The 25,484-nt window shown below is 39.2% G+C and overlaps 2 protein-coding genes across 3 annotated transcripts in view; one reads left to right on the top strand and one right to left on the bottom strand.

The window, feature by feature from the left end:
• Positions 1-12,676, bottom strand: part of RARS2 (arginyl-tRNA synthetase 2, mitochondrial) — a 44,471-nt gene extending 31,795 nt beyond the window's left edge. Inside the window, exons 1-7 of the mRNA XM_082480843.1 lie at positions 12,631-12,676; positions 12,034-12,107; positions 11,312-11,411; positions 8,021-8,104; positions 5,079-5,176; positions 3,924-3,979; positions 2,348-2,431 (exon numbers count right to left, since the gene is read on the bottom strand). Of these exons, the coding sequence (XP_082336969.1) occupies positions 2,348-2,431; positions 3,924-3,979; positions 5,079-5,176; positions 8,021-8,104; positions 11,312-11,411; positions 12,034-12,107; positions 12,631-12,669 (535 nt within the window). The 5' untranslated portion in view covers positions 12,670-12,676. The remainder of the gene's footprint in view (positions 1-2,347; positions 2,432-3,923; positions 3,980-5,078; positions 5,177-8,020; positions 8,105-11,311; positions 11,412-12,033; positions 12,108-12,630) is intronic.
• Positions 12,677-12,937: 261 nt separating this feature from the next.
• Positions 12,938-25,484, top strand: part of ORC3 (origin recognition complex subunit 3) — a 36,704-nt gene continuing 24,157 nt past the window's right edge. For both annotated transcript variants that reach the window (XM_082480845.1, XM_082480844.1), the window contains exons 1-6: positions 12,938-13,037; positions 15,698-15,752; positions 18,415-18,512; positions 22,749-22,893; positions 23,765-23,869; positions 24,636-24,790. In XM_082480845.1, the coding sequence (XP_082336971.1) occupies positions 13,014-13,037; positions 15,698-15,752; positions 18,415-18,512; positions 22,749-22,893; positions 23,765-23,869; positions 24,636-24,790 (582 nt within the window). In that variant the 5' untranslated portion in view covers positions 12,938-13,013. The remainder of the gene's footprint in view (positions 13,038-15,697; positions 15,753-18,414; positions 18,513-22,748; positions 22,894-23,764; positions 23,870-24,635; positions 24,791-25,484) is intronic.

The raw sequence follows: 25,484 nt of genomic DNA, 5'->3' as shown, positions 1-25,484 counted from the left end.
TTATTATGTTTTAAAGCCTCTGACAATAGCAGTTGTAACAGAAATACTGACAGATCGTTAATTGTAGCACTGCTTCTGAGAAGGCACCATTATAATAATATTCCTATGCTGTAACTTTGTGAAGCCTGACTATATTGTTATAAAACCTGTCACATATTTGAGCTGAGCCTGCCCAAATAAAGAGGAGAGCACCCATTTTGAAAGAAACAGTTGGAACTACTAGGTCAAAAGCATGATTCTAACAGTTGTGGGCTGGTAACAGGTACACATGTAACTAACAGGCAATGTGATCGTTATACCTTCTGGAAACTTTGTATTAAAATACATAAAATTCCTGATATTCAGACTTAGCAGTACAATTTAGTATCTTCAAATATAGAGTGAATGAGGTCAGTTGAGAAGCCCTTTAACCACATTGCATTTCATTGCTTGTCATTGCCACATTCATTATACAATAACATAGTGATAAAATCATGTCTAAGGGGCAAAAATGAATGAAATATGCAATGATGAAATTTATTGAATTTTAGGTGAACTCATTCTGTATTCAACTCCTATGAAACAAATCCTAAGTGAAACCAATCTCTGCTATAAACTACTGCTTGATCAGAAACAGGATTAGGTAGGGTAGATGAGGTGCTTAGGGACATGGTTTAGGAGTGGTGGTGTTTTTATCAGGGTAGGTTAATGGTTGGACTTGATGATCTTAAAGGTCCCTTCCAACCTCACTGATTCTATGATTCTAAGATGAGCTGCAGAGGAAATAATTTAACAGAGGAAAAAATATTCTATTACTGCTCTCACAGTCATAAGAATGTTTTACTCAACTAAAACCCAGGAATTTACTCTAGAAGGAGAATGGGTAAAACTGAATATATTTTAGTTATCTACGCTGCTGAATCTGAATACATAAATGGAGTAGAAATAGGGTATTTACGCTAAGGTTTTAGTACAGCTCTGTTCATAAAGTTGATTCATTAATGTCCCCATAAACAGTGGTACCAGCAAAACCGAAGGGGGCAGCATAACGACTGGAATGAGCAAAAGTGACTACTTGACAGACATTGCACTTTGTGTTTTCCATTTAAAAATAAATATATGGACACTGTTTTCAAAACCTACTGCAAAAGATGTGGGGGAGTTTTATATTTTTCACAGGTGTACCAGCTTTCAAAGATGAAGCAGTGGGCATGACCATATTTTTTACATGCTTAAGAATATGTCAAAATCAGCTTTGGTGGGAAATTAGAAAAGGAGAGGAGAATATGGATCAATTTAAAATCCAAGATTAATAACAGAAATCAACAAAGTTGTGAATCCTATGGACAAGTCAACTGCCATATAAGAGGGATACTTACAGATCCAGCAATTGGACATAAATGATCTCTGGTCAGGGAATAAACATCAACCCATGCTGGCCTGCACATGAGAGGATTTTTCAGTCCTCATTTATCTGATGGACATTTCAGAAAAGATAGGAGTGTGTATGTGAGTGTATGCAAATGCACATGCATGTAAGACTGATAGTCTTTTAGGGCCTATCCACTTGCACATTCTCCACCTACACACCTCTCTTTTACTACATTTTAAAGGGAAACTGAATATTTGGGGGAAGTGGGGGGATATCTTTAAAGATACAAGCTCTTCGGGCCTCAGTCTGCCAAAATGCAGTTGCTGTGGAAGTTAATTATGAATATGAATAATGAACTACTTTCCAGAGGGAACAAAAATGAAAAAAAAAAAAAAAAAAACAACAACACAAACAGTAAAGAAAATGCCACAACACACACAAAGACAACCAACTTCAAAATATACATTTTGGTACAATCATTGTATTGGTATGTACAGGTGTGGCATAGGTGTTAGCAAGCTTACACTTCCACAACTGTTACACATGCAAAACCTGAATAAGGAAGACTGTATCACAGCAGACATGCAACAGCTATGGTAATATGTGTGCATTTTGTCTGGAGGCAGCAACAGAAGTCTGTTCGGCTATGAGAGCTCCACAAGCATAACCAGCACACTCAGAAAATATTTATACTGTCCTTTAAAAATTACACATACATAATCTGTGAAAGGAGCTACTGAGGGACAGAGGCACTGTTGGGTAAATTTTCTCCTGTTATTTCTTCTACAGTAGTATAGGTCATACTGCTGATGAATCAGTCTGGATTGTTTTGGTCATATTTTAAAGAGATTAACTACACATTATATGCATGGAAACCAAATATTACTCTTTATGAGCCCAGAGTGAATCCAATGGGCCTGCAAAAACTGAAGCTGGAAACCTGGACCGTATTATACAGTAGAAAAGGGAACTGGAGAAACAAGTATCAAAACATACCAAACTGCATGCCCCAGTCACCGAGGTAATTTATTCTTGTTACTTCATGTCCCAGTGCAACTTTGAGGTTTGCTATAAAATTCCCTGGTAAGGAAAAAAAAAAGGTATTATTTATTATTTAGTTGTAGGTAGTCTCTTATCCCAACAGAACAGTTTTCAGTTTGTATTCAAAATTAAGAGGAAAAGCAATCAGAAGAACTAATCCACAGAATTTGCTAAAATAGTTCACAACTAAAACCAATAGTATTCTGAGCAGGAAAAGAAAGGCTGGGCATTTGCAAGGTGCCATAAATGATAAAAACATACACGTGTATGCGCACACACATACTGCAAAGTGTATGAACATAGAAACCACTTTTTAAAGTCTTCTTGTATTCTCACAAATATGTGGCAGTATGCATAATTCCCGTTACAGTCAGGCAACCTCATACTAGGAGGTTAAGCAAATACTGAAATTCACAAACTGCTGTGTCCTTAAATAGAGAACCTCGAGTCCTGGATCTCTATATACTGCTGGAGCAGTACTGAGCTCTGCACCTAACACACTACGTGTCTGATACACTCCACTTACCACATCACATAAGCACATCTTGGTTCTAACTGTTATTACAACAAAACCCCTTGATCTTTCTCCTGAGCTTAGCTACAGCCATAGAATTACAAAGACAAAATACCCGCATCTCTTCTTCTATTTTCCTGTGCTTCAAGTATACCTTTTAATTACTGACATAAAAGGATGCAGAAAGATTTCTCTTCTTCTGTTATTATAACACTATATTATAGGTTGCAATTACTTTCAATTCCATCCTCTGTAGTTAATACATTATCTTACTATTGGACAAACATTGATCTACGGAACTATTTTTGAAAATGTTTTTTTTTCTATAGCAAAGGGTCCAGAAATGGAACAAAAAGAGCCATAAATATGTAATTTCATGCAACTATCAGTCCATGAAGAGGCAAAATTATTGACTTTATTTAATTAATAATTATACCTGATACATTAAATATAATTAAAAACTAATACATTATTAGCTGCACAGATGATGTAGGATCTTCTGCTAATAACCTACTAGTTTTTATTATGAGAGAGGGAAAAGAAGGAGAAACAATGTTTTCCACTAGAGTACTGCACAATAAACTTACTAATTATTCCATTACAAATGACAACTACTGTGTTAGTAATACTGGCATAAAGTAATTAACATATAAAAGCACGCTTTTTGCAAGACAGCCACCAAAACACAACTGACTGCTCTGCAGTCCAGTGCAAATTGGAAATTTAAAAATCAAAGGACTCTCATAGCACCTCAAAGAAATCTGCCCTGGGTTTCTTTGTCGAACAATTTTGAACCACTTTATTTAACGTTCACAGTCATAAAACTATATTACATGTGACTTAATAAATCTGTCAGCAACACATCACACTTTTCTTCACTGCATAATGAGCAAAAGATTTTTAATTAGCAAGTCGAGTCTGACAGCCACTCCACTCAAGTAAAAAGCAGTGTTCCCCTGTCAAGTGAAACAGGAAGGCAAAGCAGCCTTTTTAGGAGGCAGTTAAATGCATACTTACCTACTATCGTGGAACGCAAGTGTCCTATGTGAAACTTTTTGGCAATATTAGGGGAGCTGTAACAAATTTTCACAAATAATGTTTGTTCAATGTACAAGACTGTCAGATCACCAAGTCAAAAGAATTCAACTCACGCACATAGCAGAAGAACTGAAATAAAACCACAATTTTCAATTTTCCCTTTAAAAAATCCCTGATTAGCTTCTGTTCCAGACAGCAAATTTTCCTATCCAGCTAACTTTTCCTCCAATATCTGTTAAGAGCCAGTGTTACAGGGTAAAAGAAACAAGCCCACACCAAAGAACCTTCCAAAATCCAACTGTTCTAGTGACAAAGGACTTACATTACCTTCTCACTTTTTACATGTTTTGGACATATGGATCGTTCTCTTCACACCTTTAGTAGAGATAAATCTCATACCAGAACAGAGGACCTTGTGTACAAGAATCAGTAATTAAAATCACATCTTCTTCTACCAACAGTGGCCTCCACAAAAACCCTGTACCCACAATAGTTTACCCTCGATAATAAAATGGAAGTTCAGCTATGAAAATTCACTCTCCAAATTAAAGCCAAGTGCTTACTTTCCGTCACTAGGGAAGCCTGCAGAGGGAGTATAAGTGAACAAAAATATTTATACATAAAGAGATCTGAGTCAGCCACTTTTCATTCCATGAGCAGGTGACCATAAACAAAATTCCACTGGACAGAAATTTTGGGGCCAGCACTTGAGAAGATTTAGCAAGACAAATGCCTGGCTGCTTTAGCAAGTTAGGGAGGAAGGTATTAAGGTGAAAAAACAAGTGAGTTAGTGGCTGAAAATTCAGATTATGTTTCTTGAGAACAAAATAAAAGAAGCCTACTTAAAAACTGAAAGCTATTATGCACTAAATGAGAGCACTCTTAGTGGAAGGCAATGTGAGGCATGAACCCTTTAAATAACAAAAATTTATTCTGGGAAAAAGCCTCAATTCCCTGAACATCACTTATATTCTACTTGGCAAATATATCAGAGTATCAAATATAGCTGAATATAATACCGTAAATATGGTTTAAATTCACAGGCATCATACATTACAGCAATGAATATCAATCAGCAAAATATCAATCAGCAGACAAGGCTGTTTTCTCAAAGGAATCAACACACGATCTTACCTGAACTCAATCACTGCCTTTTGTCTAGGCACTGTAGAGAAAAGTTCACTTCTTACTCCATACTCTGAGCCATCTTTCAACACCTGCTGCAACACTGTCTAAACCACAAGGAAGGGGCGAAAAAAAAAAAGACAGGAAAATATGTTTCAACGACAGAAAGTGTGATCAGGAAAACTGTTTAACAATCAGACAAGAATCTGATCTCACAGCTTTTATTCACATTAGCAACTAGGTGGCTGGTCTGCCAAACAAATAAGATCTTATATGCAGATGAAAATGCCATTAGAACTTTTGAAAGCTGCATGTGATCAATGAAAAAGTTAAAGAAATTATAGGCCTTAAAAGGAAGTGGAAAAGCTAGGTTTTATCATTCTTTAGGTCCATAACATGAAAGGGCAAGAGAGTAACCTGGGGATAACCGGTGGGCAGGAAAGGAAACTAAGTCCAAGAATGTGGGCAGAACAGTGACCTCACGTAAAATGAGAGAGTTCTCCTGTAAATGGGGTTCTAACCAGGACTCTCATCTCTCCTAATTCAGGTAACACATTTTAAAATAAGAAGAGTACCTTGTAGATCTGGACCATAGATTTGGATGAAAAAGTAAGAGAGCTTATGAGCAGTAAACTTGACTAGAGAATTTACCTCACTATGCAGCCAAATGTTCTCAACAGGTGCTTTTTTTTTCTTTTTTAATGAATAAAAAAAAGCTACATACCATACCTCTGGGCTTCCTCAAAAGTGTCCTCTTCCCACAAATACATCTTATCCAGGCACACTTTCGGCCATTTCTCTGAAATTCCTAAGAGTCCTGTCCTATACCCAAGGCTTTTGTCAAGGTATGAATACAGGGGATGCCTGCTGTGCACAGCACAGCTAGATCACATGGGTCCAACCCTTTGGAACTCATCAGACCTCCCACACACTCCTTGTGACTGAGGGTCTACAGGAAATCCCATGAGCTCTGACTGCATGAGCATTACCATGCACATGCAGGCCACCTGAATTGCACATGAACACATTTCTTTCACTTCAGGAAATTTCACACAGAAGTATGGGAGTTCTAGTTTCATGGTTATCACTAAAGCCAATTTAAGAGATAAAACAATTACTGCAGAATCCTCTCCATCAGTTCACTGCAGGTAGACTGCAGCTCATGGAACATTTGGTCATCCATAACTCTAACAGCATATTTAAATATCAACCAGTGGTTTAAGCGGCACAGACAAAAGAACTTAGCTCCAAAAGCGCGTCTACTTTGAAAGTATGAAGACTGTGTAAAATGCCTTAAAATACCTCCTCAACAGCTTGAACAGTTTGTGGGAAGAGGAATCTTATGCTGACTATATTATCAGTAATGCATTCAATACAGCAAGGTAAGTCCCTGTACATACCCTACACACTTCAGTTTGTCACACAGATGCCAATTCACTACAAAAGCTAATATGTGAAGCTGTATGTATTGGACAAACTTCCCAAAGACAATAGAGGCCTTTAACAACATGAACTACAGTGGAAATCTCACTCCATTCAGTGGAAGCTTTTCTTTTTACCCTCTCCAAAAATCACCTTAAAATTCTTCTCCAACAAATATTGAGTTAAAAAAAAAAAAATAAACAGTGCCTGTAGAAAAAAAAAGTTAATTGTGTTCTTATTATGGCACCTAAGAAGGCAAGCTACACACACATAAACCATCAAATCCAGCCATAGACCTATTCACCTTATCAGTGAAAGTCACAACTAGGTTTTATCTCCTTCTCTCTCCTCAGTGACATAATGCAAAATTACATGTCCTAATTCCCCATTTTTTTCAGCAAAAGTCTACTAGGCCGGACACATAGTTTTGCTCGAATCATTAAACTGACTAGATTCCTCACAGGTGAAGTACTTTGTGAAATCCTGTCCATGAATAAATTTTATCACTGAAATGACTCTTTCAGTGAATAGTCAGCTGTTATGTTCTTATCAAGATGGATTATAAATGAAATGAAAAATTAAAGGGATTTTTTTTTTAGGTGATAAATAAAGCAACTGGTGGATAGGCATGCCTAAGCATTAGCAATTCACATGAAGAAAGGGTCTTACCATTCAGGAAAAGAGGACTACAAGCCTAAGTGACTCACTGGAAGTCCTGATAGAAAGAAGGCTTCACCAGTATCAGGGAAGACCTGATTTCTTGCCCCTAATTCACATGTAGTTAATTTTCTAAGGCAACAATATCATTTTCCACATGAGTTGCTAACCCTACAGATAAAGGCCATTAACACCACCACAACGTAGCTTGCTCCACAAGTTAGCTGAACTGGCTTAGCAAAACTTTCATTCAGTCCCCAGTCTACCAGTACCAGTCATCCACTTATCTTTATGAAGCTCTTGCAAATAATCCAGAGAGAGTACAACTGAGATACTATTCTTGTAGACTGAGTGGTATCTTCCCTTCATTAAGTTACTGATTTAACAAACGAAGCTTTTAATTTCAGTCAGGCACTGAACTTTGAGGAACACATCCTCCTCCCTCACCCTTTTTTTTAACAAAGTATGTAATCATAAATCTGCTGTCAAATACTTTTATTTCAGGTATTTTTTTATCATCCTTTGCTGTTTTAAACAAGAGTCATTACAAGCAAGATCAAAACTTTTGAGTTGTATACTGTAGAAACTCAAAGCAGATGCCAAGCCTGCCTTTTAAAGCACAAAGAGAGAGGAAAAAGAGGAGTTATGATTATCAGTAAATGGTAGATATGTATTTCTTCATAAGAATAAACTTTTGTGAGATTCATTCCAAATTCTAGGCCTACATAATAAATCAGCAACAGGGATCCTCGAGGAGCACTTACAAAAGACAGTTTTACATAGAAAATACCTTTCTAAGACAACAATGTGTTCTACAGTCTTATGTTGAAGAATTTATTTTTACCTTAGTGCATCTGAAATATAATACTCACCTTTGCTAATAATTCCCTGTTTATCGTAAAGTTCACTGTTCCTGGACCAGCACTGATTTCACTCACTACAGCATCACATTTTAGCTAAAAGAACAAAACAAAACAGAAACTCTATGTGAAAACAGATAAATTGGAAAAGTGTAATTCAATCCATTATAAATATTAATTTAATACACTATAAACGGTCGATGTTATTTATTGGTTTGAAGCAATCACAAATGGATCATTTAATCAACCCTGTTGGAAAATGGATGATTTTATTACTTGCAATCCATGCTTAATAGCTCTGAATGTAACTCAGCCTGGAATGTCACACATATTTTTTAATTCAGACACTGGATGTGTACAGCCTATGTTTTACTTTGACTGGGTGCAGTACTTGATCTCTTTGTACACACAAAAGCTGAGATACATTTGTCAACTTACACAGTACCCAAATTTTAGACCACTGTTTCTTTAAGTTTCTGATTTTAATGACAATGTTCTGCAGTACCCAGTGATACAAAATAAAGATGTTAAACGTGAATTTATTAAAAATTTCATTTACAATTTCCATAAGGCACATGTTTTGAAAATTCTGAACCCATAAGAAATATTTGGGCACCCAATCCCTAATCTCCTCTTTACACAGATTTTGGTCTCTTCACAGGCTGAGAATTTTGGTTGTCAACCTGTCAGGTTTGAGAGTTTCTTACTAAACTAGCTGTCTTTCATAGCCAAGAAATTGTCTAAAAAAAAAAAAAAAAAAAAAAAAAGAGGGATGGAAAGCACATAAAAGACGGCACAATCACTTCATTAATATCTTTGAGAGAGGCAAGTTATACATTCCTACTGAAGCTCATCAGCATGAAGAAGAAATTCTACCCCCATGCTAGGTCTCCAGCTTAGACACTAACTAAATCATACTTAGCCTTGAAGTTCTTTAACCTTCACAAGCTCCAATAACAACAGATTCCAATGTTTATTCACAAGCTACATGAAAAAATATTTCTTGTATTGACTCTGAATTTCTCACCTTTTCATTTTATGAAAGGTCCTTTTTACTTATGTTACAGGGCACAGAGAAAACAGAAATTCCCGCTGGACTTTCTTTTTCTATACCATTTGTTCTGCTAAATGTTTTTCTACATAGTCTGTCATTTGTCATCTCTGTGTCTTTCATCTCTCTTATAAGTGTTCATCCGGCCTCTCCATAACTTTAACAACCTCTCCTCCAAGGGCCCTGTGGTTCTTGAGTAACCAGATCTCCCCCTGTGCCTAAGGCACCAGAATGCCACTATGCTATACAGAGGCATAAAAACCCCACAACACAATGTCCCCTCCACAAAGAACTAGAAGTTCAAAGATGAAACAAGAATCAGCCAGCCAGTCGAAATCAAAAGCCCACAGCAACAAAAGAGTTCTAACCTTTTGACAGGCAATTCTCAGCACATTACATTTCATTGAGCATCATTTCACCTTATTATTTAGGCTATTTCAGTCAACAAGAAATATTTCCATCTCTCCTGCCCAACCTAAATATCTGTATTTCAAATACTGCAAGCTATTTCCTCAGAAGCGAGTAAGATCACACTGTTGAACCTTGAGGCACTCCATTAATTGTTTATGATGACAAAAAATGGTAACTGCCTACATTTTTATGTCTGCTAGTTTTTGATATGTAGTCATATTTTACTAATTTCTACACTGCTTACCTTCTTTGTGAATGACATGACCAGCCTAAACAAATCCACTTTGTGGATAACATGACCAGTCTAAATAAATCCACTAGTCTATTCAAATCCAAATGGTCTAGTTTGGGGACTTACACTGACGGTCTGTTCTTCTGCTCTTCCATGTAAAGATGTAGGGCTAAGTGTCCCAGGTTATTTAATGAGCCATAAACAATAAAGGAGAGACACAATTCTAGCTTTCTAACCACTGGGAATAGCAGCTGTTTTTAAAGTGACAGACTAGACACAAGGGAAAAAAAATGGTTACCGTGATGTTACAATCATCGGACCAGATTGCCCAGGCAGGCTGTCAAATTCTTGGAAGCTTTATGATTTCAAAAGTCCTGAGTAACCTCATCCAAAAATCCTCAACAACCTGCACTGAGGAGGAGACTGGAACAGATAACTTCCCTGGATCCTTTCCAACCCGAATTATTTTGCGGTTCTAGATCACATACAACCTGAGCAACCTGGAAGATGTCCCTGCTTGTTGCATGACGGTTGGACTAGATGACCTGTGAAGGTCCCTTCCAAATCAAATCATTCTATGATCTTTAAGTTGCTTCAGAACTTTTGGTTGTATGTCTGTGCCACCATCAGTTTTTCTTTCACCCAAGTCAAAATATTCATCTGTTACAAGAATGCATCCAAGATATGGATCTCTTCAACATCTTAGCAGTGAAGAATGAAATGGAGAAATAGTTTAGTGTCTCAGTAGTACTACAACTGCCTTTATTTGTCCTTTTTAACTCCTGATCACATAGCAACCCAACTGATTCCTTCTCAAGCTTGCTCTTTCTGATGCAGACGAAGAATATTTTTTGCACTTTCATTATGGGATGTAGCTCCACTTTGCAACTAACTTTGCAACAACTTCCCACTTTATACTCCTCTTCATCGGCATCAGCAACACATTTTCAGATTGTTAAGGATTTTTTTCAGCTCAAACAATCCTTCAAACCTTAGTATCACCCTTCTCATCCCACTTTTGTTCAACTTTATCCATTTTATTTTTATGTCTTTCCCTTCCTTCAAGGTTTGTGTCACTTCTGTAGACCTTATTTTGAATGCTGCTTTTTTCATGCTGTAGTTAGTCTTAACACCTCAGCTACTACCATTTCCCAGATTAACACACCTGAAAAAACTGCTGTTCTAAGAAAACTCAATTTCAAGCAGTTAAGGATTTGAAAATCTGGCCTGTCTGACCCACAATCTAAATTTCGCTATTGCCATCCTGCTGCTGGCTTTTGCTGTCTTTATTTTTTTCAAGCCACTATATACTCAATTTTTTCCTCAAGTTTTGGTCAACAGTACAGATCATGGCATGCCCTTTAGATGCCCTCCTAACTTCACAAATATTATTTACTCTCAAACTCTTTGAAAACAGTAATTTCACAAGAACCTTAACTAGAACTGCTTCTTGAATTCCCTGTGAAGATTCTGCATGCAATTACAGTAGGTGCAGTCATTAAACTACTCTGACCCAAATAGATGCATGGAGAAAGAATACCATTTCTTGTTGCACCTTTAATCAAGTTTGTTATGTCATCAAATATACAAGATTAATGCATTAGCATACCCTTTCAGCTAGCTTCTGAGCTTGAAGATCTTGTGCTAAGCAATTACTAGAACTGTCTTCTGTTACAGAAGCAATGGAAAGCTGGAAATCAGCAACGTGCCTGAAAATAAGAACAGATGAAAATGAGAAAAAAACCCTGTTGAAACAATGGGGATGATTTGGCAGATCCATGCTGACTCTGCATATGACAAGTCTACTTGGCAAACATAAATCAGTCAGAGATACCTGGAAGTTCACTAAGTTTAGAAAGCTGCAACAGAAGGCCAAATATTAACTTTGCTTTAACTAATGCAATAGGAAGGTAGATATGGCGAGCACACCATTTCAAAATGAACACAAATTATGCTCATGAATAAATGTAATCTACTTGCTAACATCATTACACCTGTCAAGCAGGACAATGAAAACAAATCCGTAACAACTTCACATAGGTTCTAAGCAGTTTTACATCCAGACCACTAATGCTGAAATATTTACCATTCAGCCACTGCCTATAATTTGTACATCTTTTTAAGCAATTATATTTGTTTTGAGCTTGCTTGAAAAATACAGTGATTTAATTAGATTTAGGTATCTTCTTATAATTGTATTGGTATATTAGCTTAGGTTTGTTTTTTCAGTATTTCTACTTCCCTGAAGTCCTGTTAAACTCTTGCAATAATAAGCGCAACAGAAAATAATAAAACATGACATAACATTGTAAGGTAAAATGTAAACACTACCGTTTTTTGGAGACAGGTACTGCAGATATGGACTTCATTAAATTTTCTGGCGGCAGATCCAAAACCTTTGAAAGCTACATTTGAAATAAAGGACAAAGTGGCATAAGCAAAATGCTCCCCCCCCCCCCCCCGAAGGATCCCATCAAACCTTCGCATGCCTTTATCGACTTATTTAGCCGCTACACCTCATTTAGCTTATCCCCCACCGAGCAAGCGGCGAACGAGAAAGCCCATACCGCGCCAGGGCCTCACCCACAAACTACGAGCGGCTGGATCCCTGCCAAGGCGAAGAACCTCCCGATTAACTGCTCAGGGGCCGATAGCCCACGGGGACGGGAACCTGCGTTAACGCCTTGGGCACGGCAGGTGGCGGCAGGGGCCCTAAGGGGAACGGCGGTCCTCGGAGACCTCCCGCCAAGGGCTCCCCTCAGCGAGGGGCGGGGCCGGGCAGCCCGCGCGGGCCTCTCTGGCAATGGGTCGGACCCACTAAGACGCTCGGAGGGGGGGCGCGGGGTGCATGGGGAGGGGGCGAGGGCGCAAATGGGGAAGCCATGGCGTGCCCCTCCTCCGAGCAAGCTGCGGGAGGGAGCGGCGTACCTGGGAAGCGATGCTCCTCCGAAAGGAACAAGCTGCCATGGCGGCGCCGCCAGGCGGAAGGTCGCAGCCGCTCCGCCCCCCACCCACCCTCTCACCTCTCCGTTCCACCCGCCCAGGGGCGGGCTGGGCCGTACCATTATCAGGACGGGGGTGGGAGGGGGAGGAAGAGCCCATCGGTTCCCCCTTTGCGCGTAGGAGGTGTGCAGAGGCAGAAGGTTGTCCCACCGGGCAGGGGAGGGTGGAAAGCGGCGAAGCGAGCCCCTCGGGCCATAGCGTTTCACCGGAGCCAGGCGGCCGGTCCGGAGGGTCCCTCCCCCTGCGGCTCCGGCGGCGGCGGGGCGGCCTGTCCGGTGTCGTTGGGCCTGTGGCGCCAGAGGGGCGACATGAGCACGTGCTCCGTCTCCAAGGTGAGGGGGGGGAGGTGGGGGCCGGTCTCCAGCTGCCGCACCGGGAAGGGGTCGGGGGGTGGCGGCCGCCGGGTTTCGCTCCCGCTCTGCCGCGGCGACCCGGGGCGGAGCGGTGGGGAGGGAGGGGGCTCGTACGGCGGGAAAGGCCGGCGTGACGGGGGCTTCGTCCGAGCTGAGCGGTCTCCCCCGGGGCCGCCCCCGCTGGGCCGCCGGAGGAGAGCAGGGCGGTTGTGCGGGTGCTGGCGGAGCTGGCCTGCAGGGTTGCCCTGTCTGCCGCTCGCGTCCTGCGGCTGCTCCCCTTCCTGTCTTCGTCCACCGCCGTTTCCCTCACGCCCTGTGCCCAGGCTGCCAGTTGCCCGGTCCCTTTGTCTGGTCCCTTCCCTTGCTGTCGCGAGCCTCGGTGGCTTCTTCATCCGTGGCCTGGTGCCCACTCGGTCCTGCTTTACCCAAGGCACTTTTTCTTCTCGCCACAGTCAGCCCTCCTCACCTCGCTCCTCTGTCCTGTCCTGTCCTGTTCCTGAAGGGAACCCCACCAAGAACTGAGCAACGCTGTGTTGCAGCTGTAGGTATTGCCACTTCCAGCGAAAGCCTGTTGGCATGGCTTGCTGCCACTTTGAAACGCTCGTTGCGCCTTCCCCCAAAACTAATTTAATGGAGAAATAAAAATAAAAGTCCTGTCTCTCACCTATAATGTTAAATATCTACTATCACCTTAGTATTTCTGGGCTGAAAGCTTTTATCTGGCCTGTAGTCAGGGTTGGCAGTAGGGACAGCGCGTTCACCAGAGCGTTGATAGGTGGTGATACTTAAAACGTTGTGTTGGAACGTTTAACCTTTATCTTCTTGTCTGGCTTGATCATATAGTGAACAATAGCAGTGGTTCACTGCAGGAAGGGATGCATTTTATCATCATAAGACTCCTCTCCCTTATATAGTTTTTCACTGAATTTTCATTTCCTTTGGTGTGGAAGTCACCCTGCAGGTTATTACTTTTAGTAGTAAAGGGAAGTACTTCCAAACAGAGTTAAAACTTAATCCAAAACAAGTAGTTTTCCCTTTCAAAAATGGCTGTTGCCATTAAGTAGTTAGGTAGTGAAAGGTGTACCACCCCTTGCCTCCTGTGTCTTATATGTAATACTTCTTTCCATTTTATATTCTGGTCTCTGCTACACTCAGTGGTGTAGGGAAATCCAATGCTTGTAAAGCATTAAATAATAGTTATGTTTGGTGTGACTTAAGACACTTTCTTCTTTTATATACATGATTTATAGTTAGTTTGGCTGATTCCAGTTGTGCTCTTGTGAATTACTGTTCTGACACATTGTGCGTACTGCAGCATAAATAAGGCTGTAGCATAGCTTTTTGTAGTAGAATTGTTCCAGAGTGTTTAGGATCTGTAGAATAACCACAACTTCTGTCCAGCTGGTTTTAGATGGTTGCCAATATACATGGTAAAATGGAAAGTATCTGAAGGCATCTCCAATTCTTAAGGCCGTTTCTCAGAGGAGGACAATATTGTTATCAGTGTTTTACTGCAATTTCTTACTTGTACCAGAAGGGAAATAACCTGTCCAAAGTCACCCAACAGACTAGTGCCTGTAATCAAAATTGAACATGCCTCTGGAGTTTTATTTTCACCAGGTCATTGTTACACTAGTGGCTGAACTGTTGTAGGTTGAGTTCAGTCAGCAATCCTTGCTTATATGAGCATCTCCATTGGGAAATATGGGATCAAATCAGTTTGTTTATCTATCTTGAACACTTGTGTGTTTCCTTCCCCCTTGCTGTAGCAGAGGAACCTTGCAGTGGGAGTTGGGGAATGCATATGATTTCTGATATATAGGAAATTATAACTCTTCAAAAAGAAGTGAGTGATGAGGGAAGAAATTTCAGATTTTCTAGAGGAAAAAGAAAGAAATCCTCAGGAATTCAAAGCTTAATACTCGTGTTTTATTTCCTCCTCCTTTGTGATGGAACTGATCTGACTGGGAGATGACTTCTGTCTGGAGGACTTCCTTGGAGCCAGTGTTTTTATTTATTTGAACCTTTTCCAATCCATTTGTCATTATGCTTCTAACCGTCTTTACGTTTTCAACTTGAGATGCACTTGTCCTGTGTAGCTACAGTGTGTCATTGACTTTTGTAACTGACTTAATAATAATCATTGCATTATTCTGGGTCACCTTTTCTATGCATCCCAGCCTCTTGCTTTTTTTTTTTTCTTTTGTTTTGTTTTTAACTGAAACTGTTCTGAGAACTCCATTAATGTGCCTTAAGGGAATTATTTTCTCTTCATTCTAAAACTGCTGGAGGTTATGAGTTTAAAGAAAAAGTTATAAGTTAAAAATAATTAAAAAATAAGTTAAATAAGTTATAAAAGTTTAAAGAATCTGCTGCTGTTCTAGTTGATGGCTGAATTGAAGAACATAATGGAAAGGTGAAAAAGTTCCTCCCCAAATGTGGTGGGATACTGCTTCCACTAGTTTTCCAGCTTGAAACAGGAATATAAAGGGACAACATGTAAATTGATATCCTTAAGATGCTGGCAGTTCAGTTCAAATTATTGGTTTAATGGAGCACTGAAATTAAAGGAGAATAAAGTGGCTTTAGGCACCAGTCAGATTGATGCTCAAGTTTGTATTTTTTTTGCTGTTCTCTAGGGCTGCTTTGTATTTAAACCAAGTCCCAAGAAGAGAAAGGTGTCTCAGAAAACAGGTTAGTGCATTTTGATATATGTTACTATGCTTGGGTTAATCCTGGGAAGTTCCCCACATCTGATGGAATTCTGTCATAGCTGCGTGAGGATTTCTGTTGCTCCTTGATGTCCATATTGCTGAAAACTCATTTCTTCAGAGGAACCCCAGCAAATTTTTGGCTAGTGTAAATGTTTTTTTTTGATCTCCACCAATTGAGATCATATTGCTATCTTTGTCTTTGCAAATCTTTTTTTACAGGAGAACTCCTTTCCATGTTACAGGAAAACTCCTTTCCATGTTACCATAACTATTTATCTGAAGAGTCTGAATGAGCCACTTCTAAGCTATGGGAGTCAGAAATTGTTTCCCATTCATAAGTCTCATTATATTCTTGTCTTGACAAAAAGAAGAAAGAAAAGCCATTTGTGAAGATTCCATGGCTTCTGTCCACTGGTGTTTATATATTTTCTTTGCTCCAGCCTGTATGCTGTGTATACAGGTTTCTTGTCATTTGAGGAAGACTGAACAGGACTGACTCTTATTGGAGCCACAAATAATGCTGCTTAAATAGTTGCTGTTTGCAACTCAGTTAGGAAACTTACTGTTCTTATCCCAGGTTAAACTTTCTTGGGCAGCACCAGAGCTGTCAAAAGGTGTGACAATTTGTATTAAGAAAGTGGAGGGGAAAGTACTAAGAACAGATTTTTGTGGAAATCACCATGGGCTCATTCATTACCAGAGGGACTTACTGTAACACCTGCTTCAAAATTAATCCCAAATTATTTTTTCCGTGAGAGTTAGAACATCTGTAGCTCAGGGAATGAGAGGCAGGGAAATAGAATCCAAGTCATTGTAAGATAAATAAACCAACAACCACGACCTATGCACTTAAACCACATTTAAATTTTACACCTTACTGGATATTATGGTTTAGTTTATGCAAGATTAGTAATGCTTGGATAAATCCTACTAAACATGTTGTTCTAGTTAGCAAATGCTTTGAGACAGAAAAATAAATTTGACTGAGCTATCCCTAAAAGAGATACAGAGGTGGGCTAGTTTGGCTGCTCACAGCAGCTGGTTAGAATGGTGTTCAAAATAAACGGTACTGTCCAGTTTGGAATTCCAAACCTGTGAAGTTTCAGTTGTGACACTTCACAGCATTGATAATTGATAATACTCTTGCACCCTACAAAAGGCCTTGTGTGCACATTTATTTGCACCTGTAGTTTTGAGTTTTAGTAGTATAAAAATAATACTATGCCTTTGGTAGTGTAAAAATAATATTACCGATAATGTGGTGGCTGCGTTTTCTTTTAACTAAAAGCCTAAGACCTGTGTAATCAGAGTGGGTTATGTATTTTAAGTGATTTTTCTTAGGGATACAAATGAGGTGTTAGTTTAGGGGAGACAATGAAACTGGAGGATGAGGGGTGCCTCTTGCTCTTCATTTACAGAGCTGTTTGGGGTGTTTTTAATGCTTTGGGAAATTGAATGCTCTCATCAACTGGTTCTTTTTTAGCAATCAAACCACTGCTGATGCTCCATTGAATGGTGACCAAATGGACATTAATGACTAACAAATTAAATTTTTTATACGTGTATGTTTAGAAAAAATCAATTGTTATGTTTAATGTCACCTTGTAGCAACAGTTCACTGGCTGTTTACATGATCTTCAGTCTTTGTGTTCTTCCAGCCTTAAAGCTACACCAGGCCTGCTAAATGTATACTGGGAGTAGAAAAATAGTTCCAAGCCTGTGCACCTTTTTTTTTTTTTTTTTAAGGGAAACGTAGACTGTGTGAATGTAGGACGAAAAACAACGAGAAAAATCTCACTCAGTTCTACTAGTTTCTGTTCACTCTCCCATTTTACTCCCAGCTCTGTCCTTCCTTCTTAGTTGGAAGCTGGTAGAAAGATTCTGTACTGACATCTGCGAGGCAGAGCAGCACTTGGGAAGCCAGATGCATTCACACAATGTGCCAAGACACTGTTTTACCAAAAAGGATCTGATTCTCCTTTTTTATTTCATAAAGAGCATGTATAGATGTGAGAGGCAATTTAGAGGTGAGCCAGAAATATAGGTCTGGTTTGCGCTTTAAAGTTCTGCTTGCATAGTTTTGTTGATTAAATGTATTTTTTAAAAAGAAATAAATATGTTTCATGTAACCTGACAGACCTTTCCCAGTATACCTTATTATTTTCAGGAAATTTGTCTTAGCTATATCTTCCCTGGGGAACAGAAAGGATTTTCATGTATCTATTCTTTATGGTTCATATCTGACTGTAGTAGTGAAGGAGGATTGAATATTTAATAGGTGAGAGAGACCCACAAAACTTTCTGAAGCAAGGGAAAGATTATTATTTTTTTTTTTATTTATTTTATTTTAATAATAAAAGCTGATTGCTCTGATTTAGACTTTAACTCATCTGGGAATTGAGATGGAATCCAGTTCTTTACCTTTTGCCTGCATACTTGGATAATAGATTCTGCCTGATCCCTCCCTTATTCTACTGCATACCAGCAGTTAGTTAATTGGTAAAGAGAAAAGGCATTTCCCTCAGATATATATGTATATTAAGATGTTATTGTTTCAGGCAGGTGCTTTATTTTCTTCTCAATAAAATGTGCTTGGCTTTAATAATCTTATTTGTGCTTGCCTTTGTTTTTTGTCTTTCTAGCTAATGATTTTGGAGAAAGAAACGATGATTCAGAGGATACTGAACTGCGATTTGTTACTTGTCAGTCTTTATGGAATGAGATCAAATCAGAAACAGAGGTGAGTCTTGTACCTAATACTAAAGCAGTGTTTTGCATTTATAACAACACAGCTTGCTTCTTTGTTTCTGGAGATGATGTTTTTTACGTGCTTAAAAGGACAATTAGTTAAAGGAATAAAAGGGACAGAAATACAGACTGAGACTGAAATCCCTGTCCAGAATATAAAATAGCAATAATAAATCTATCAATTACACATTACTTCTAACCACAGAACTACATGCTTTTGCTGCTTCAAGCTGCTGCTTCTAAGCTTCTCTTTTTACTAATTGTCCTTTTTATTAATTCCTGGCATACTACTGTTTTTTACCTTCAATTCAGTTGTGTGCTTGCCAGCCCTCTGGGGATTTTAGGCTGCTCTTGACCTTAGTGTTAGAGTTCATAGCAGCCCAGGACTCACAGTGGATTTATGTGAATACAACTGCATGGGTGTCAGATACTGAATGACACAGCTGCAAGCATAGTCTATTGAATTAGTACGGACAGTGTCAATGGGGTTGTCTGGTAGGGATGGGAGTTAATTTCATACTGAACTGTGGCCTCCTAATTGTTGTATGTTAGATGGCATGCTGTTGTTGTGTCCCTATAGCCAGCTGGCTTGTATTGTAGCATGAATAATTGCTTCCGTACAGCAGGGATTTCCTCCTCTATTCAGTGTCAAGGATTCTGGGCAAGTGTTCCATATTCCTTTGCCTGCTATTGGGCTCTAGACATTATGAGAATTTTTCTTCCGAAGTTTGTTTTGGGATGTATGGCAGAAGCCAGCTGGATGTAGCTTACAATCTGGACTCTTGGGCTAAACTCATAAATTCCTCTAATTCTGTTCCTACTATTCCATGATCCAGCTTGCTTTGACTAGTCAGCACCCTTTTCAAACGTTATGGTTTGAAACGGCCAGGCTGTGCAAAGAAGTGCACTACATCGTGGTGCTGATTATAGAGAACACACAGAAGTTGGTGGAGGTATATTTGGCATCTTCCTGCCAGCTGCTTCAGCTTGATGGGTTAGCTACCAGCAGTGGCAGTAGTGTTGGCAACTGCACCAGAAACTACCTTGTCAGCTACACAGTGGACTATTGGGAAGATGGCATTCTGTAGCTACTTCTGGAAGACCTTTTCTTGGATCTTCTTTCTTTGGCACAGTGTTGTCAAGGCTTTTGAGACAATGCTTCTACATTGCCAACAGTGGCTGCAGGATTTTCAGGTTAAAGAAGCGTTGTTGTTTGTTTTCCTAGTGCTCTGTAAGGATTTCTTCCTGAGCAGCAGGCACAGCCCATCATAGCGAAAGGCTGCCTTAACCACTCAGAAGCGCAGTCATTGCCATCTGGAAAATCGTGTTCTAAATCTCCTACCCTTGTTTTCTTTGAGCATGCTAGCAGTTTGCCAAATACTTTCTCCTGTTCTTCTTCCTCCTGATAGAAGACAGTTCATCCTACGTTGACAAATTGATATGGGCCTTGCCTTAGAGTTTAATTTGCCCAAGGGCAGATTGCCTGCAGTTACTTTTGCTGGTATACATAGAATTTTCTTTATCCAGTTTCTGGGATATCTCTGATATTTTTCCTATTGAGCTTTGAATTACCATCCTTCTATCCCACTGTTGGCAAACTTGGAGGTGGTGATTGTTCTTTTATATAAAATGGTGTGATAATTCAGGTTGGAAGGCATCTTAGAAAGTCTCTAGTCTGAACTCCCGCTCAAAGTGGCCTCATCTGTGAGGTCAGACCAGGTAGGTGAGGGCTTTATCCAGTCAGGATTTTATTTCTTATATACTTTCAAACTCTGGTATAGTAAATCTGATCCATAGCAGAATACCTGTGAAGTGCATGGCTTTCTAGTTTGAACTTTTTGTTCTAGGGCTTCTGGTAGTGTGCTAAGGGAGCCTAGCAGGATGTTCTCCAAAGTTTTTGCCAAGGGTACTGCTACCTGACAATTTGTTGGCAGGCCATGTGCTTGTGCTGGTGTTTTTGCAGTTCTCTGGTATTTACTTGAGGTGTTAAAGAATGAAGAAGATTTGACCTCCAAGTACTTTGGCCTTTGTATGTCCATCATAAACTGTGCTGCGATTGTGGCAGCACCATATGTTGCCTGGCAATGACATCCTTTCAGGCTTCTCACAACATGAAAAGCTGACAAAAATATTGCAGGAACTGTCCTTCATTTTTGGAAGGTGAATTTTGGACCTTTTTGGTTTCACTATTGCAAAGTATCCCGGTTTTGACCCCTGCTGTCAGCAGTGGCCTTGCAAATGTTCTTATTATGATACATCTCATCAAGGGCTTTCAGAAACATTCCCTTCCTGTCAGGTGAGGAATTCCAGTTACACTACCAGGATCCAGGTTAGAAACAAAAAGCCTAAGTGCAGGGCTGTAATATGGTAATTTTAGCTCTAATGTACAGATAATGGTTTTCAGACCACGCAACAGGTAATCATGACCAAGCCTAGTGTCGTAGCAGGGACTGAACTTCCAGTTCATATGACTTTGCCACAGTAAGCAGTGTCATGCAAGTAAATGGGTTGGTCACTTGAGACGCAGAGCAGCCTGGTGTGCTTTCTGGAACACTACCAAAATACTGCCAGTAACAAAGTTGTTTTGACAAGAAAAGACTGATGGATTTTAGGAAAGCTAAGTAAATGTGTAGTGCTATGGCAGACTGAATTCCATCTTCTCAAGTGCGCGGTGGAAGAAATAATATAAACCGTAACTATGCAAACTAAGGATTCGGGTTTTTGTTAGGACACCTTAGTGAAAACATGTACAATAATGATCAGAAAAAGCCCAAGATCTGATGGATTCTGAAGCAGAGGCTTGGAGGATTGCTATGGAACATCTGGTAATACAGGAGCTGTTACAATGCTGTTATAAAGCTGATGGTGTAAACTCTTCTTTTTAAAATGCCACGTTAGTTTCTTCTGAGTTGCCATAGAATTTATCAGGTGGAAGCTCACAGGCGCATGATCAACATCAGAAAGGCCAGAAGCATATTTTTTAATAAGTAGAGGGGGAAAAGAGTAAGATTACTTTGTTGTTGTATCATTTTTTCAGGAGAGCAACAGGAACTCTTCTGTATAATGTAAATGGAGCTCGGGTTTTTGAGCAGGCATCATATGCAATCTCCTGGAGATGTGACCTTAACTCCTTTGATAGCTGCCTCATCAATGCTGCTAGAGATGACCTTTACCACTTCATTTAAAATCAAGTTCACTGCTGTGTGTATTACTTCTTGTTGCTAATAAATCTTGATGATGATTTTACTGGGGCAGGGGTTTAATCTTGTTTCTAACATCTACGTTCTAGAGTATATATTGATATCCCGAGCTTCAGAGTACAGGGTTGTGGGGTTTTTTTGTTGTTCTAGCAGCAGGCATATCTTGGATTAGAGACAGATTGTCAAAGGCACATACAGAATAAAAGAAATGCAAAATGCTGCCATGATATATCTGCCTTTTAAAAGTCTTATCTTCCCCTGCTTTCTCTCACCTTTCCATATATTCCTGCATATACATATTCTTGCATGAAAATCATCCTGAAGGGCAAAAGACTGTGTAGCAAATGTGGGAGTCGTGGTTTAGTATTTTTCCTAGAAAACATACTTAATGCGTTCCTTTTTTTTTTTCTTTCATCCTGAATTAGATTTGGAGGAGGTGAATGTTTGCTCTCATATAGATTTCTCAGAAAAATATTTACAGGTGGTTTGAAAGCCAAAAGGAAATAATAGGAATTTTCATGAATGTTCTTCCAGAAACTAATTATATTGTTTTATGCCCAGAGAGATTGTTGAGGCCCCATCCCTGGAGGTGTTCAAGGTCAGGCTGGATGTGGCCTTAGGCAACCTGGTCTAGTGGGAGGTGTCCCTCCCTATGGTAGGGGGGTTGGAACTTTATGATCTTCAAGGTCCCTTCCAACCTAAACCATTCTATGATTCTATGATTCCTCCTATGTCACTTATGCTTTGTCAGTATGGTGGGTTTTTTTTCTTCTTCTTTAAAGCCCTGTAGTGTGACAACACAGATAAGCTCATTTGCGCTCCAAGTTATTGTTGAGGCATTTGACTAGAAGTTCCAAAATGGGAAATGTCTGTATTGGCCACACAGTGAATAAATTCGCGTGTTTATAGGAAAACTTAGTGTTACTTAAATCCCTGGCATTTTAAGGATTAAAAATTATGCAGGAAAGGGAACATACTCTGGTGTTTCCAGATTTTTATAAATAAAATCTCTCTGTGTTTGTTTACAGCAAATACAGGAAGACTTGAATAAGCAGTTATTTGATAACCTAGTAAGTTTTTTGAGACTGTCTCATTCTGAGTTCCAAGAGAAGACAACAGAATGGACTTGTCGGATGAAATCCAGAGAAATCCCTACTGCAGCTGTTGTCTTGGGTAATTTTTTAAAGATATAATTTGTTACGTACATCTGCTTAAAACTGACACAGAGATTAAAGAAAAATATATTGCTGACTTCCAGCAATTACTGTGAGCAGTGTCAGCTTCAGAAATGTTAACAGAAGAGATTGGGCTGGGAGAAGGAAACAGGATAAAACCTTCTTCGCCTCCTTTCTCTCCTTCCCCCTGCATAATAGTGCAGTAAGGTAACACCTCCCCTAAAGTCTGTCTTAGGCAGCTGGTAATGATTTGAGTGTTTCTTTTTTTCCTGATGCACTGTAGATGCTTTGATTCTGTCCCTGTTTCTGCCACCAACGTACTTGGTGGTTTCTATGACTAACCGTGAAATTACACAGCTTCTGTATTTCTGATATATGTTCTTGCAGCGTGTCTTTATGTGTAGGAAAGCAGTGTCATTATCTTGGAAAAGGAGCAGAGGGCGAAGAAAATAGCTGAAGGTGAATTTCATCTTCTTGTCTGCAGGCCTTAGATAACTATGGCTGGCTTCTGAGGGTATGATGAGCAGGGAAGTTAGAAAACCAATCCTACTTCTTGCAGATTTGCACCCTTGAGAAATCTTTCTTTAAAAAACAAAACAAAACAAAAAAAAACAACAATAGCTAAAAAAACAAACTAAATGAGGGGTCTTTGCAGTGATTCCCTGTTCCTTTTAATCAGCTAGCATTAACATGTATGTCTAATCTTGTGCTAGTTTTTCATCTTTCCTCATAGATGATGTGATGCTATTCATACCTCAAATATTCAAGGAAGGAATCTTATGGTTTTTGTCTAGTGTTCAGTTTGTTATTCAATTATGATGGTCACGAATCACAGCAGAAATGCCCTTAAAAATTTGTCTTTCTTCTAGGTGTAAATGTTACAGATCATGACTTGACTTTTAGAAGTCTCTCAGAAGTCCTTCAGAATAACATTACTCCTTATATAGCTTTGCTGGAAGCCAAAGATTGCCCAGGTAAATACTGCAATAACTTAATCTGAATAAGCTGTCAGTTAACTAGAAATGCTAGCTTTTGTCCCAAAATGTAAAAATAATGGGATGGAGGAATCTTGAAGACTTTCTAAAGATTTGCTCAATCCCATGGTAACACAGCAGTCATGCCCACTGGATTTTAAGAGGTATCCAATTCTGTTTAAAACAATTAACATTTAAATACTTAGTTTTAGCATAAATGTCAAGAGCATGCTGCTAAGGGTATTGCATGTTGATATTGTAGGTTGGCTTTCCTCATGTTTAATTGGACAGTGTTTGTATGCATTCTACTCTTTATATGCTTACAGCCACGTTATTACTGTGAGGGAAGAGTAGAATAATATTTTGTCCCACTCTCCTTGCTCCTTTTTTATTTTTTAAGTAAAAAGATTAAAATCGCTTATGGTAGCATCCCCAGATCTATGGATTGTCTGCCTTATTTTTTTTCAGGTGACATTAATAGCATGTGGCTGGAGTTCAGGAGAGGTGCAGGGCCAACCTCTTAACCTGAATCATTGCTATCTAGGCAAATAAATAGGATAATTTTTATTGTATTAACAACATGCGTATCGTGAATACTTTCAAGCTTTCTGGAGCATGAGGTGTGCATTCTGGAGAGAGAAGGAGAATAATTAGAAAAGTGCAAAATAATAAATGATAACTTCAGGTAATTTTTAGAGTATGAATTTGAGAAGTGTTTCCCAATAACCAACTGTCTTTACTGTGTGTTGAAAAATGTGTTGTGAAGGCATAAAAAATCTGATGCAGAAGCTCTTGGGGCAGCTGATGAACTGCTATATAGATGAGGACTCACTGGAAGATGAGGACTGTGTGCAGGTTTCCCAGAGCAGAATACGTTGTTCAATGTCTTCTCTTATCAACTGGTATGAGAGTGTAACAAAGGTATAATTTTTTTTTTTATATATCATCAGTTTATAAAAATGCCTGACCTTTAGATGCTTTTAAAAAAGAGATGGAATAACTCAAGTTTCTATGCCTTAGTGAAAAAATGCCAAAGGTTAGCTTTCCATTTAATACTGAGAAATAACTTAGACTGAGGTGATTTGAATATAAATCTGTAACATACATAAAAACGTGGAGTTAGTTTCTGATGAGGTATGAATGTCAGAATTCTGAAAAACAAACAAAAAGTACTATTTTATCATATGTTTAATTGGGAACTTGAAATTGGAAGCTTAAAATGCAGTTTCAACTTCATGCCAGATGCTTTCTCCCAGGAGTGCTGAGATGTTTTGTTAATTACAACAAAACTAAGAAAGAACAGCCACCCAGTGGAAAGGCACCATATTAGTGCTAGTGTGCCATTATTTCATCTGCAGCCCACACTACATTGAGAAGCAGTGAGAAAACAACTTTCAAGATGTTTTTGTATCTTTGTATTTAATAAAGCTAATGAAATCTTAAGTTTTGTTTCTGTCATGATAAGAGTTAGAACTAATTTTCTGAAGACTTCATCAGAGCAGTGTGTTAAATAAGTTTAATGAGTATCTGCGGTTTTTATTACTGGGTAAAGATACAGGAAATGGGCAACATCCACGTATACAACTTGAATATTCTCCCTCAATCCCAACAGAAT

This window comes from Vanellus vanellus (assembly GCF_965231255.1).
Source record: "Vanellus vanellus genome assembly, chromosome: 3".
In the NCBI taxonomy this organism is placed as follows: domain Eukaryota; kingdom Metazoa; phylum Chordata; class Aves; order Charadriiformes; family Charadriidae; genus Vanellus; species Vanellus vanellus.
The sequence above is the reverse complement of the archived record's forward strand: the minus strand, read 5'-3'. Positions and strand labels throughout refer to the sequence as shown.